This window comes from Parasteatoda tepidariorum, chromosome 4 (genome assembly GCF_982258835.1).
Source record: "Parasteatoda tepidariorum strain Cologne lab strain chromosome 4, Ptep-v5.0, whole genome shotgun sequence".
Lineage (NCBI taxonomy): Eukaryota > Metazoa > Arthropoda > Arachnida > Araneae > Theridiidae > Parasteatoda > Parasteatoda tepidariorum.
In genome coordinates, this window is record NC_141758.1 from 7822868 (window position 1) to 7837074 (window position 14207).

Here is a 14207-nt window from a genome sequence, read left to right on the forward strand (position 1 = left end):
TTTTCTACCTAATGTTTGTTTAATTTATTCTTGTAATAACTTAGTTTTTTTTTTGGCATTATTTTTGACAATTTTGACTGTAAGTAAAAGTGTTCTGCCATATATTTTATCTGCTTAAAAAGGACTTCACTAAGAAATTAATAATAAAATTTATGCATTCAGTTACAAAACCCAGGATAATTTATTTTTACTGAGTGTTTTTAGCCACCTTGATGTTTAAATTATTTATTATAAATGGTCAAAATTAATTTGAATCAAATTTATTAAATTAATTAAAAAAAATATAAGAGCTTAAACTTCAGTACAGCATTGAATAAAAATAATTCTTCCTAGAAAACTGAAAGAATTCGCTCATAGTTACATATTTTTGTTTCTTTTTTTCAGGTCTCTTGGATTTTATCTCGACAGAAATCTCTACATCTAAACAGAAAAAATTCAGTCTCGTGACTTTTATTGACACACCCGGATTGGTCGATGGGGAAATGAATTATCCTTTTGATGTTAATAAGGCCATACAATTTTTAGGTACATATTTTAATTTTCAATTGAATATGTAGGTAGTAATACTTTAAGCTTATATATATAAGTTGATGTTGTTTCAATTTAACAATATTGCTGTAATTGATCTTCCACATAACGTTTTTTAGAATGCTTTTTTTTGTTCAAATTATTTTGCAGAATGAAAAGAGAAGGATATTTATTATTAGATTAATATACACCATATTAAGACTCTAATGTAAATTCATTAATTATCATTATTGAGTAAGTATCTCAAAAAGTATGCACAAATTTTATTTGAAAATTTAGAATCTCAATTAATCAAATTTTAATTAATCAATTGTTTCCAGCTTAATATTTGTAATGTGTAGTATATATAATAAATAAAAAATGATATAAATATATAAAGTATATTTTCATATATGTATATATTTGCATAAAGTAAATGTTACCATGTGTTATAATTGCATCAAGAACAAACTTTTCTGGCAAGGATATCTTTTTAAATGTATAATTCTGATTTGATATGATTTCGATTAAAATGTATCCTTTCGTAAAGTAGAGCAATTCGATACTTTTTGCAGTCACTTTGTATTTTAAAAATTTCCCAAACTTTTTTTTTTAATTCTTAATTAATATTTTATCAAATAAATTTGTGATTTTTGTACTTTAAATAAAATTAATGGATAAGTTCTAATTTAATGTGATATATAATCTATTGAAACTTCAATTTGACAAAATTTGTTTCCTTCTGCCCATTTCCATTTAATAACTGCCATTAATTGCAGCTCTACTGAATACCATTAATATTCATCTTTAGTAATTTAATTAAAATGAATTCATCTTTTTTGTTTATTTATCATGCCTATCTTGTATTTTCATTTTACTAATATTTATTTTAAAAGAATACTTCGGTTCTCCTTTCAGGAAATATAGCCGACTTGATTTTTGTCTTTTTCGACCCCATTGGCCAAGCTCTTCGTAAGCGCACTCTGAATGTAGTAGAAGCGCTGAGTGCTAAACATAGTGATAAAATCAAATTGTACCTGAGTAAAGCTGATGAGGCTGGTAATGAAACTGATAGACAGGTAGAAATCAGTTGTTATTAAAACAATTCTGTTTTTTGAAGAAGAAAAAATTTCTGAAGAAACCTGCATTTAACATTAGTTAAATACAGGTTTCATGACTCTGAGACACCCTATCAATTTTACCTCTTTTCCTTTTGTATATACAGTAGAATCCTGATTATCCGAGTTAATGTGGATCACTACTAACTCTGAAAATCGAAAAACTCGGTTAAAGCAAAGAGTATATAAAGGGGAAAGAAAAGAGTAGGCATAAATGTGATATATTTAACAAGTACAAAATTTATACGAGTGCACCACATACAATTCTTATTCTAATTAAAAAGCTTACTTAAAAACATTTAAGAAGCATACTATACGAGAATTAAAGAGTCTTTACTTATAAAAGTCATCAATTGTTTTCTGATTTACATTATTTTGGTGCTTTTCTCCAGCAATGATTTGCCATATTTTTTTTGGGGGGGGGGGATAACAGAAAGACTGGCATCGTCTCTTGTTCTATATAATTAATAACACTTTTGATAGCTTTAATCCATCTGTATGAGTGATTTTTATATGTTGATTTTTATCATCACTGTCTTCATCATCTTCGCTTGATTCATTTCCTTATTAACAATATTAATGATAATTTCATCGAATCACGTTGTTGGATTTCGTTTTCCTGAGTGTTTAGAAGATAAAATTCAGGTTTTTTAAAAATCAAATTATAAACTAGAACAATAAAAATCCTTGAAATATCTGATAGCTTGGATAAAGCGGAAACTCGGATAGTCGGGATTCTACTGTAGTTTTTTTAAAAAAATTCTTCATGAGACAATTTATTGTTTTGAATTGATAATAAAATTTATATTCTACAGAATTATAAATGTTTTTAATTTTTTCCCCTTTTAATTCTATATTTAATCAAGATGATTGTTTTATTTGCCGTATAATGTATAAGAATCTTTTTTTCTAGAAAGTTCTGATGCAAATTGTTCAAGAATTATGTAAAAGGCCAACACTCAATAGGGCAGGGTTAGACTTGTCCACAATTTATATACCCAATCCAAATAGAGTAAGTTTTTTTTTGTTGTTATTTATATTTGCAGAGCTTTAATTATAATTAATAATTAGTAAAAATGAATTATTTTTATCTTTTTTACATCTAGTATTTTTTGTGTTAAAAAGTTATATAAATTTTTGTATATGTATCTTAAAATTTTGTCATATTGTTTAATTTCACTTTCAGATAGTGCATCAAACACTACTGTCACTCTTTACTTGCGAAATTTATGGAAGAAATTAGCTTTCTGCCTGCTATGACCTACCTTAGAATTAATCTGGAATTTTTTTAAAGTTATAATTGAAATAATTCTTAAAATGTCGAAATTAATCTAATTTTGACTACTATATCGTTAGTGACCTCAATTATAAAATGCTGTATATTATCATAAATTTTAAAATTCTCTGTAATTATTTTACAAATTAGATATTACGATTTTTAACACCACCTATTTTTAAATTACTGTCTTAAAATGGGTTAATTCTCTAACAGAGCTAGTGGGGCACATTTTGCATTTCATCATCTTTACAGTTAAAAACTTTCACACGATTTAGAATTGTAAATTTTTAAAAACTATCTAGTTCCTACTTTCCAAAAAAATATAAATATATATAATAATAATTATAGATTTTTAATAAATAATTCTGCCTTTAAAGTAATTTTATGGTAATGTAGTAACAAACAGTAGTTAAAATGGTAATTAGTCCAGATATTTTTGTGAAAGGTCCTGTTTTATGAAATTATAAAAATTCTATTCGTAATTTTAGCAAAATGGATTCATTTTGTGACCAGAGATATGTATGTCTAGAATTTTTTCATCGATTTTGTGGAAAACCTGCTCTATAATTACTTTGGAACTCTGACTCTGTAATTACTTTAGAATCTGTTTTTGTGGATGGTGGTATAAAAAAATAGACATAAAAACTATATCTTTCAGGAGTTGTTAGATTTAATGTTACAAAATTAAAAGGTGAGAAATAGAGAGTTTTTTGAAGGATTTATATTTTTTAAATTAAAAATATGTAAAAGGGTTCAATTTCCAGATAAACGAAATTTCTATTCTGAACAAAATTTCGAAAAGCAATAAGAAAAAATTTAAAAACAGAAAAAAATTTATTAATTTAGAGGCAAAGGTTGAAATTAAATAAATAAACTATGTTGTTGGAAATATCTATAAAAAAATTAAAAATATCTAGCATTTATTACCTCAATTTCATTTTATTGCTTACCACAAAATGTGCCTGCATTAAAATATTTTTACCTTACCTTAATAATTTACCTTAACTTACCTAAAAAAATTTTAAAATACTGTTTATTCAATTTCTTTTTGAAACAAGCTAATAACTTAACAGGAAACATAATTACACATTGTAATTCGATAGTTTGAATCAATATTTAATGTTAAAGATTATCTTTTAAGAGGAGGCTTAACAAATAGCATAGTTGTTGGCAATCTCTTTCCTTTATGATGCACTCTCTATCATTCATGCAATTGATGATTAATTTTTAATTATATTTCAGCCTGTCCGATGTGCTAATCAAATTGAAGATGTGTGCAAGGAAATAGAAAAGACAATTAATAGGACTGTTCAAAACACGCTCAACACTTTGGAGTATGATTGTCACAAAATTGAGCAGGCTATTGAAGATAAAATCAGATATAACCAGTGAGTCTTTTTTCTTTTTTTTTTTCTTCTTTTTGCTTGCTGTAAATTATATATTTTTTTAAAAAAAAACAATTCATTAAAATTGAGATAAAGCCTCATGAGAGCCCTAATTTTTATAACTGGCTATGCTTAGTCTTTTTTATGAGAATTTATGTCATCAAGTGTATTTTAATATGTGCCTTGCTTTCAGTTGAATATCTGGTTAGAGCTTTGTAGAACCTGCGATTATCTCATCTAAATTTATGTTAAGAACTACAGTTAATGCATAGTACTAGTCAGAATTATTCAGTGGTGAATGAGTGCATTGAATAAAGAGGTCATATTTGATAACAAACTAATTTATTAACAATAAAAACAAACCATATAATGCTATGTTATTTTTAGGGCTTCCCAATAAGCCATCCATTGCCTGCCATGCAAGTGACATCACCTTCTTTTGGTCTAGTAGAAATTCATAACACCTCCCACCTGAGCTCTTTTAAGTTCACTTGCCATAAATTAGCATAACAAAATTTTATCTTTAGATGGTCCTGATAAATTCCAATACTTATTTTAATTTTTTCATGATCTGCTTGTCATAAGCGAAGAAAGATTCATTTTCATGAATCTCATTTCGTTATCGTTAAAAAAATGTCAAGGCTCATTTAAAAAATTTCAAACATTCTTATTTTATTATGGGTTATTTTAAAACTGTAGAAGTATATTTATGTTTATCAAAAAAAAAATTTTTTTTTTTAATATTTTAAATTGTGTGTTTCCAACAAATAAAAAATATGTGCTGAGTAAATGTTTCTTGTAGAAACACATTTTTCTATAGTGGTTTGGTCTCAAAGGAAGATCCATACAGAGGTGTTATTTTAAAGTATTTAATTTTTTTTCTTCAAATATTTAAATATATTTTATACTGATTATCTCTCTTACATAATTTGATGCTAATCAAGCATGTCTTTGTATATTTTTAGGCAAAATCAATCTAGAAATTTTGTATCGGGAGCTAAAGGACTAATGTTTGGTGTATCAGGCATTGTCATGCTCTTTTGCTACTTCCTGGGTGTTCTGCTGTCCGGGTCTTCCATCGACACTTTACGAGGAATCATAGGACCGAGTTTAGCCGAAGTTTTAACTATGTACCTAGTAAGTTGTATCTTGATTTATTTTTTATTCAAATCTCTCATTTTATTTGATAATAAACATTGTAGCAGCTGTATGTGTTTTGTTAATTTAATATTTCATCCTTGTTCAGTTATGTTTCTGTTCAGTTACAATACTGTGATATTTCTAGGTTTCATAAGCTTAATAATCTATTTGGGATATATGATATTAAATTGAGAATGCATTCCAGTTTATTTCCAAACTACCAATTTGAAAAAAAAGCATGACGTACATTTTTGCAACTTTCACTAATAATTTTATAGTAAATAATAGTTTATGAATCTGTTAAAATAAAAATAAAGCAATACCTATTCTATTTCCATAATTTGAGCTTCTGGTTTGCCTTTTCAATAATTTAACTATGAATTTCATTTTTGTTTAGTTTGAAAAGATTTTAACATTGAAATAATACATCACTGAATAGGGTGTTGTTTTTAAATCAATCTAATTAAAATTTTACCAGCATTATATTATTTTGATATTATTTGTTTTGAAATGGTAAATTTGTTGAATGCAATATATAGTAATTAACTCTTCTTGATAGTTTTTTTTAAAGTTATGCATTTGCATATTTCAAAAAAACATCTCCATAAACAATAATATTCTTAAAATTTGTATGATCTTGAAAAATTCAATGTTGGTTTGTTGATCAAATGTGAGCTAAAGTTTATATTAAGCAACTATCTAAAAAATTTCATTTGGATTCATTATTATCCTTTTTACTATTTTTATTTTTTTATTTTTTCTTAGGTTGTTGTTAAATATTCACATTGCCAGAAAATTTCATTTCATCTAATTATTAAAAAAAAGTAAAAAGTACTTAAATGAAACTATAAATTGATGTATAGTATTATGTACTAAATTGCAGATAGACAAGACTTATTTAACAAGCTACTACTTATTTTCATAGTGCTTTGTTTGACAAACTATATTAAACAAACTGTTTTTTTTTTTTTTTCATTCTCTTTTTTTTTCCCCTTTGCTTTATGTTTTAAAGTAAGTGTCATCTGCTGCCGTGAGTAATCGTGACATAAATAGTGTCAAAATCACTACAAATTGATAAAGATAAAAGTGCTAGCAATTGACTTTTTTTTTTAAAAAAAACATTTTCTTATTAATAAGAACACTCACTAGTTAAGTTTTATAAAACAAATGGTTTTATCAATCCAACTGAAGTTTCTGCCATCTGTTTTACTATCTAAGGTTATTAATAGTTTTATTTTTATTGATTTAAACTAGGTTGGAAGCATTTCATTATTCAGAGGTTATTTGAACAAATTTCAAATGTTTTGTTTTTTGACCGGTATATTAGATTATAGAAACGCGGTATAATTTACATAAACTATTATTTAGTGTTAAACTTTATACATATCTTTTCATAGAGCTGCATTTAAGCAAATATATTGTTTGTTAATTCTACATACCAATTTGTCATCTTAATTTTTATTCACACACGTTTTTTTTAAATGTGTTTACTTTAGTTTTGTTTATTTATTTTATGTGCAAGATTCTTCAAATTCACAGCATTCTACTTATTTATCATTTTCTGTTTAGACTAATTTTTTTGTTTTCCAATTCTTTGTTGCATTTTCATACTTGTCAAAAAATAAATACTGCTTAGTGTTTTCTATGGCAACCTTCACAAAAAGTTTAAAAATTAATCAGATAAATCTTTAAATTCATTGATTGGTAAAGATTAAGTACTCGTTAATATGGTTTATTTGGGTATCATTAACTTAGTGCGAAATTATGGTTTTTGTCAATTAAACTGCAATTTCTGCTATCAGTTTTGCTATCTAGAACTTTCAAATTTTTATTAATTATTTTTTTGCATATACAGGGCTCGGCGCGAGTCACTTTTCTCACTAAAAGTCACTATCTTAAAAAAATAGTAACTTTTATTTACTATTTTTAAGCCCTTGTCACTTATCTCACTTTTTTTTAATTGCGTTCCTCAATTTTCCTTTTTCAATCCCATAAAAAACTTTGCTTTCCTCTCCCCCTTATTGTCCTGTCCTAGTGCCTCACCCAAATGGGTGATGGTAAAGCGCCAATAAAATTGCTGATTCGCGAAATCAGCGTAAGGAGTTTCAAATGCTATATGACGTCACAGTTAGAAATTTCACGTTCTTCATCTGGTTCGTTCATCATCACCTACTTTCGTTTGCTCTGCTTTGGATTTTGGAATTTTATGGAAATTGGAATTTCATTTTCTAGTATACGCTGGATGCATGGGACTTGTTTTTCTAATACAAGGTATGTATTTTTATATATTTATGTAAATATAATAACATTGTTTAAAATAAATATAATACAACATATAAATATATGTTATTATTGATTCCTAATTATATACTTGTCGACGCCATTATTTAATAAGGTTTGCAATCGAATCTGCTAAATTATTTAAATTTAACTAATTAAGAGTTCGTCCAATAATTGATTTTGTTCTTTCACGATCGCGGCAGCTACGAATTTCGCTTTTAAATGGAGATAACTGAACGAAATAAATGAATATTTTAAATAAGAAAATTAATACGTTATTAAAACAATGTTTTTTTTCCATCGAAATAAATGGATATTTTAGGTTAGAAAATTAATACGCAATTATAGGTGTTTTATTTTTAAATCGAAATGAATGAATATTTTAATTAGAAATTTTATTTTTAAATTAGCAGAAAATCTTTGCTAATCGAAATTATTGAAATAAATGAATAATATTTTAGATTAGGAAGTTAATAAATAATTTTAAGAATAATTCTGCGAATCGAAAAAAATGAATAATATTTTAAATTCGGAAAGAAATTTTTTTAGCTATTATGCCGGTATATTAAAATTAAATTAGATAATTAATATAAAAAATTATACATATCGAAATAAATGACGTAAAAAAATTGAGTATGGTTCTACAGAAATTAAACTTTTTTGATTCAATGAAAGATGTACTAATTACTACCAAGATTTAGAATTAATTTACTTTTTTTTAGCGCGAATTCGATCAGAAACTGGTTTGCAATACTAATGCGTTTAGCTCTCAGTATCTAATTGAGAGTATTTTATCTATTTATTTAATTTTTCAATATCTACTTTGAAAGACATTTTTTTTAAATTTAATGAGCAATATTCCAATAATAATTTTTTTTTATTTGAAGATTATTAGATCGAGAGGGGGCAGAGAGGGGATAAATGTTTTATTTTCTCCTGTGTGTTTGTTGTTTTTCTGATAAGCTGCCGTCAATCAAACTTAAAGGAGTGGCATGCCGATTTCGTTTTCTCAGATTTACGAGGGGGTGTGGAAAATGCATTGCACACGCATATCAATGAATGTCGGGAGTTAAGGAACTTGAAACTTCTGTCTAAGAGTATTGAATTTAAAGGTGAAATGTGAGATTTATTTTAAATCCACTTGAGTTACTTAGTTTTTGTTATCCTTGATTTATTATTATGAATTATTTTATTATTTCGGATAATGCGTTATTTATTACGAACAGGAAGTTTTTTAATCACCAATTATATTCATCGATTAACAAAACAATATTTTTTTATTGAATAAATTCTGATTTTTTAGAAATGCGGTATCATTAGCAATTTTTTTTTTTTTTTTTTTTTGATGTGGAATCGTTATCTCCTTTCGTTAAAAATAGTCTTTTTATGAAAAATAAATATAAAAGGAAAAGATTGTTTATTAATTTAAGCATATAACTATTTGTTAATATAAGCAGACGATTATTTTATGAAGCAGATAGCAGTTTTCTTAATTTTGATCCTGTTTTTCTGATTCCACTGTGTTGAGTTTTTTGTTTTTGTTTTTTCTTTTTAAAATAAATTTCGTACTCAATAAATTAATTCTTTTTCATAAATTTTATCATTAAGTTTTTTTTTTTTTTAATTCCGTTGATCTTATAATATCTTGTCCTGTTCTAGGTTTTAATATTTATGTTAGTGCCTTTTTTAGATATCATTTTCGTTCGATAATTTTTAATTGATGTTTTTATTTAGATTAATGTTTTCCTTTTATCGTCCCCCCCCCCAATATAATTAGGTATGGAATATATTGCGTTTTTTACTTATTGGTTTTGTTTTATAATAGTTAATTTGGGGATTTTAATTATTATCAAAAAATAAATATGCGAATTTTGTATTTTTTAAACTTGTTTTTCTTGTCTAAACTTGCAAATGTTTTTATCCTTTTAAATGTTATTTTTCTACCTTTTTTTTTAAGTTTAGGAGATCTATTTTTTCCCTTTTTTTTCTTCCTCACTTTAAAATGTGTTTCACGTGTTCCTTGTAATTTGGGTTTGATAAAGCATATATTAATTTATTCTCTACTGTATTTTTCGGTTATTTAATTAAAATTACTGAATTTTTAGCTGCTTTAGAGTGGGAGATAAGTGGGTTTTTTTCTCTTTGAATATGTTTTCTTTCATAATTTATTTATGCCTACACAAAATTTTATTAAGTTTGTTTTTATTGTCGTTTGTAAACTATTAAATTTTTTTTAGGTTATAACTGTTAATGATGGGCACATTTAATCCAATATGTCTTAAGAAAGATGATGGTACAGACAAAGAAATATCAGAATGGGGAAAGAAACACGATGATTATTCTATCTTCTGTTCATCTACTGTGAATATCTCTAATAAGGGGTTTCAAGCAATATCTCGGCACAAAAAAGCATCAAGAACAAATGGACGTTAAAAAGAATCCGCTTCAATTGCGTTTGTTAAACAACATATCTACAAATGAGGAAAAGCAAGTAGCAGAACGAACACTCTCCGTACCATTTATCTTCATAATGAAAAGGAATCTGCTACTGTTGCTGAACATATATGGGCAATGAAAATTGTTGCATCAAATTATTTTGCAGCATCATTTTCTGGCATTGTAGCAACTATTAAAGCTATGTTTCCTAACAGTATTCCACCTTCTTTTTCATTAAATCTTCATCATTAGCAGAAGTCATGGATGAAATGAAACTTCCACTAGCCAAATTGTTGATGATGTGGAGTGACTGTCCCAATGTTAACAAGAAAGTTAAAAGGTTGATGAATGAAGAAGTAAAACTTGTGTCGGACAGAGAGCTTTAGAAGAATTTAAATTACCAGAAATTTCGAAGAAGTTAAATTAGCAGAAGCAATACTGCAAGGTGTTGCTAAAGTAAGGAAGGAAGAAGACGAAGAAAGAAAAAGAGGAGATGCCATTAAAAAAACTCTAGAAAAGAAGTCCGCTCTGATAGAGAGTTATTTTAAGGCTAACTCAAAATAATGGATACATTTCCTCACTTAAAATAACTGATATCATTAATGACATCAATTCATGAAAATTCAGGACTTAATTACTAATAGTGATTTAATCTTTGTTATGTTTAAAAATAAAAATTATCTCAATTTAAGTTAAGCTGGTAATTTATTATTTTTTTTAGTTATATAAATTTTGTGAATTTATTGAGAACATTTTTACAAAAAATTTCAGTTGCTGTTAAGTAATGTAATGAATGAATTTTTATTTTCATTATAATTGATTATAATTATTATTGTTTTTTAACAGTTATACTTGATCTAGCTCAATTTTTTATGTTATATTAAGGGACTAAGATGTTGCAGGATGTTTACATTGTTTTTAATGTAGTCACTATATGTAACTTTTTTAAAAATTTTAGTCACCTTTTTCACTACTTTTTCTGCATTAAGTTGTGCTGAGCCCTGCATATAGTAATTTGATTTTTGTACATTACTTTTATTTTATTATTTTTTGATCAATTGTTCTTTTTTTCAATCCTCTCGTTAAAAATCAAACAAAAGTTGTGTGCAATGTTTTTAACCTTATGAAACAACATTACTTAGCAATACCAATATAATATATTAAATGTTCTTTAGTTGCATTATTTTCTTTTTCTCTTATCGTTTTTGCCATTTTATGCCTTTAAAATTAGTAAATGTAAAATTGATACCGCACCACGTAAACAAAATTATTGCGATCGATTTGATAAATTTGCTGCAATCAAAATGTACTTTTTATTTGTTTTTATCTTTCTTTTTTCTTCTTTGGCCTTGTTTTGCTTTCCTTTTACTTTGAAACTAAATTATTGATTCTAAATGGTTGCTTAACCACTTAATGATTCATAATTCTCTTTTTTAGAAAGCATTTGAATACATCTGGTCTTCAGTATCTGATGATGATCATCTGACTATAACCATTTGTGTGATTATCATTGTAGCAATATTTTTTGGGTTGGCACATTGGTACATCAGGTAAGTGTCTAAGTTTTTTTTAGAAAAAAATCTGATATTTTGAAATATGTAATTTCCTTTTTATGAATGTCATATTATTATTGCAGATTGACGCCAACTTTTTCCAAAAAGCAAAAAATGGCTCTCTTAGAAAGGAAAGAATATCTCCAGAATGTAGTGATAAATAGAAAAGTATGTGCGCTTTTTTTCTTTTCTTTGTAGTGTTTTTTAGGCATATTTTTTTATATCTTAAAATGAACTTTCTAAAAAAACATATTAGAGTGGATTGCTCATGATTCAAAATCAGAATCCGTAATATAGTTTTTCTGAGTTATCACAACTTTTGTAATTATTGTTTACCTTTTACAAAAATAAAATGCTAGTACTATTACGTCTTTGGGCATTTAATTTCATTAGTTTGTAAAATTGTAATAGTTGGGCAGTTATTTTTTTTCCAAATTGTTTGGTTAATTAACCTTGATTTTACGTAAATAAGAAACTTCAAAATTGTTTCCTTTGAGCTGAAAGATTTTAAATGTAATTATTTTATTTCATTATTAAAAGTTGTTGTAAGTTATGTATTTGCTCTAATTTTCACTAGTGTTTATTCCTTTTTTACCCTTTTTTTATTTATTACTCTTGCATGGTGAGCCAGCTTTTTATTTCTATTTTTAATTTACCTTAGCAATAAATAGACATATTTGTGATTTATATAAAAAAAATAATTCGTATATCCTTTGTTTAAACTCAAAGGTTAATAATAATAAAAATTCTATTTTTGAAAACTACTCAGGGGTGATTGTATTCCGAATGTACCCCGGAATTCCGAGTTGAAGCAGGGCATGAGATTTTTCCACGAATGTCTCAGAATTCTGCGCATTTCAAGACCCTATATTCCTGTACTTCTGCAAATCAAAAACTTTAATCCGAGACGAAATTTTGAAACCTTTTTCTAAATCCTGTTAATGATACGTTTACATGTGATTCTTTTGATTTAGCTGATTCTTAACCATCTTAAAAATTGGGAACTTATTGATGCAATTTTTATATCTATTTTCGTATATAAATAATTGAAATTTCGTATTTCAAAATTTCGTATATGAAATTTTGAAACCTTTTTCTAAATCCTGTTAATGATACGTTTACATGTGATTCTTTTGATTTAGCTGATTCTTAACCATCTTAAAAATTGGGAACTTATTGATACAATTGTTATATCTATTTTCGTATATAAGTAATTTAAAGTTATGCATTGCGATTCGTATTCACACAAGTCAAAAATTCAATATCTCTATTTATATTTATTCGTTTTTAAAATCTCATATCGTAATTCGTATTCATGTTAGTTTAAAATTCAATTTTGCGATTTGTTTTCACTCGTCTTTAAAATCCAGTATTGTGATTGGTATTTATACATAATTTAAAAACTACGCATCAGGTTTCGTATTCACGCGATCTAAAAATTCAATATCGCAATTTTAAAATCTAATATCGCGATTCTTGTAAGAAGTAAGTTTTTTTTTTTAGTTAGTTACTGTAAATGTATCTTATTCTTCATTAGTAAGTAGTAATTTAATTATAAATATTAGTTAAAAAAAATTAAGTTCAATTTGAAACTTGTATGGTATATAAATTGATATCTTGATATAGATTTTTTTGCACTTAAAATTTTCTGGGTTTTTCACTTTGAGACACAATCAGCCCTGTTAATGTTTGCTATTATATAATTAATATTATTTCTTTCCTTCAATTTCAGAGGCAACTGTATGATGACTATTTAAGGCAGAGCGTTGCTGAACATGAACTGTGATATTAAGCAGCTACCATTGTTTAAATTCTGTCATCCACTATTGAATCATTATTTTTCTCTTTTCATGAGGACCTCAGGAATCATTTCATTCCACTTTTTATTTAAATAATTTTCTAAAAAGATCTGTTCGTTTTGTTTTGAAAATTAAATACTGTTCTTTAAAACTGTTTGTTTAGCCTGTTATTATGTTGCAATAATAATAAAAAATAACAATTGAATTTTTCAGCTCACAATTTAAACAGTACTAATAAGTTATCAATATAATGAAATCTTTCTTTTATAGTATTAGTTTAGTTTTGTAATATAGTAAAAAAAAAATGCATGAATTTTGAGATGAATTTTATACTTTTGTAACCATAAAAGAAAGCTATCAGTGTCAAAAGTAAACTGATTTTTAATAAATATTTTATTTGTCGCATTGCTTGTTTTTATTGTGAATTTATTGAACATACATCTCAAATCATAAAAAGTTTTTAAAAAAGTCAAGTGATTTTTTTTTTCAGAATTGTTAGACTTTTAACTGTAAGGTAAATTTATTTCCTTTGAAACTTATAACTGAAAAGTAAATTTGAAGGTTTAAGTTAAATATAAACTAAACTTAGTTGCAAAAGTTGAATCTTAAATTTTTATATAAACTTAGTTAAGTAATTGCGTTTGAGTAAATTCGGGTAAGAATATTGAATTCTATATTTTTTTAAATTCATAATACTATGACTAGCCTAT

The 14207-nt window shown here is 26.0% G+C and overlaps 1 protein-coding gene across 5 annotated transcripts in view; it reads left to right on the plus strand.

Annotated features, from left to right (window-relative positions):
• LOC107439259 (uncharacterized) overlaps positions 1 to 13902 on the plus strand; it is a 60781-nt gene extending 46879 nt beyond the window's left edge. For all 5 annotated transcript variants that reach the window (XM_016051782.4, XM_016051783.4, XM_087160585.1 and 2 more), the window contains 8 exons: positions 385 to 525; positions 1426 to 1586; positions 2539 to 2637; positions 4147 to 4292; positions 5255 to 5426; positions 11583 to 11695; positions 11782 to 11866; positions 13431 to 13902. In XM_016051782.4, the coding sequence (XP_015907268.2) occupies positions 385 to 525; positions 1426 to 1586; positions 2539 to 2637; positions 4147 to 4292; positions 5255 to 5426; positions 11583 to 11695; positions 11782 to 11866; positions 13431 to 13484 (971 nt within the window). In that variant the 3' untranslated portion in view covers positions 13485 to 13902. The remainder of the gene's footprint in view (positions 1 to 384; positions 526 to 1425; positions 1587 to 2538; positions 2638 to 4146; positions 4293 to 5254; positions 5427 to 11582; positions 11696 to 11781; positions 11867 to 13430) is intronic.
• The last annotated feature ends 305 nt before the right edge of the window (positions 13903 to 14207 follow it).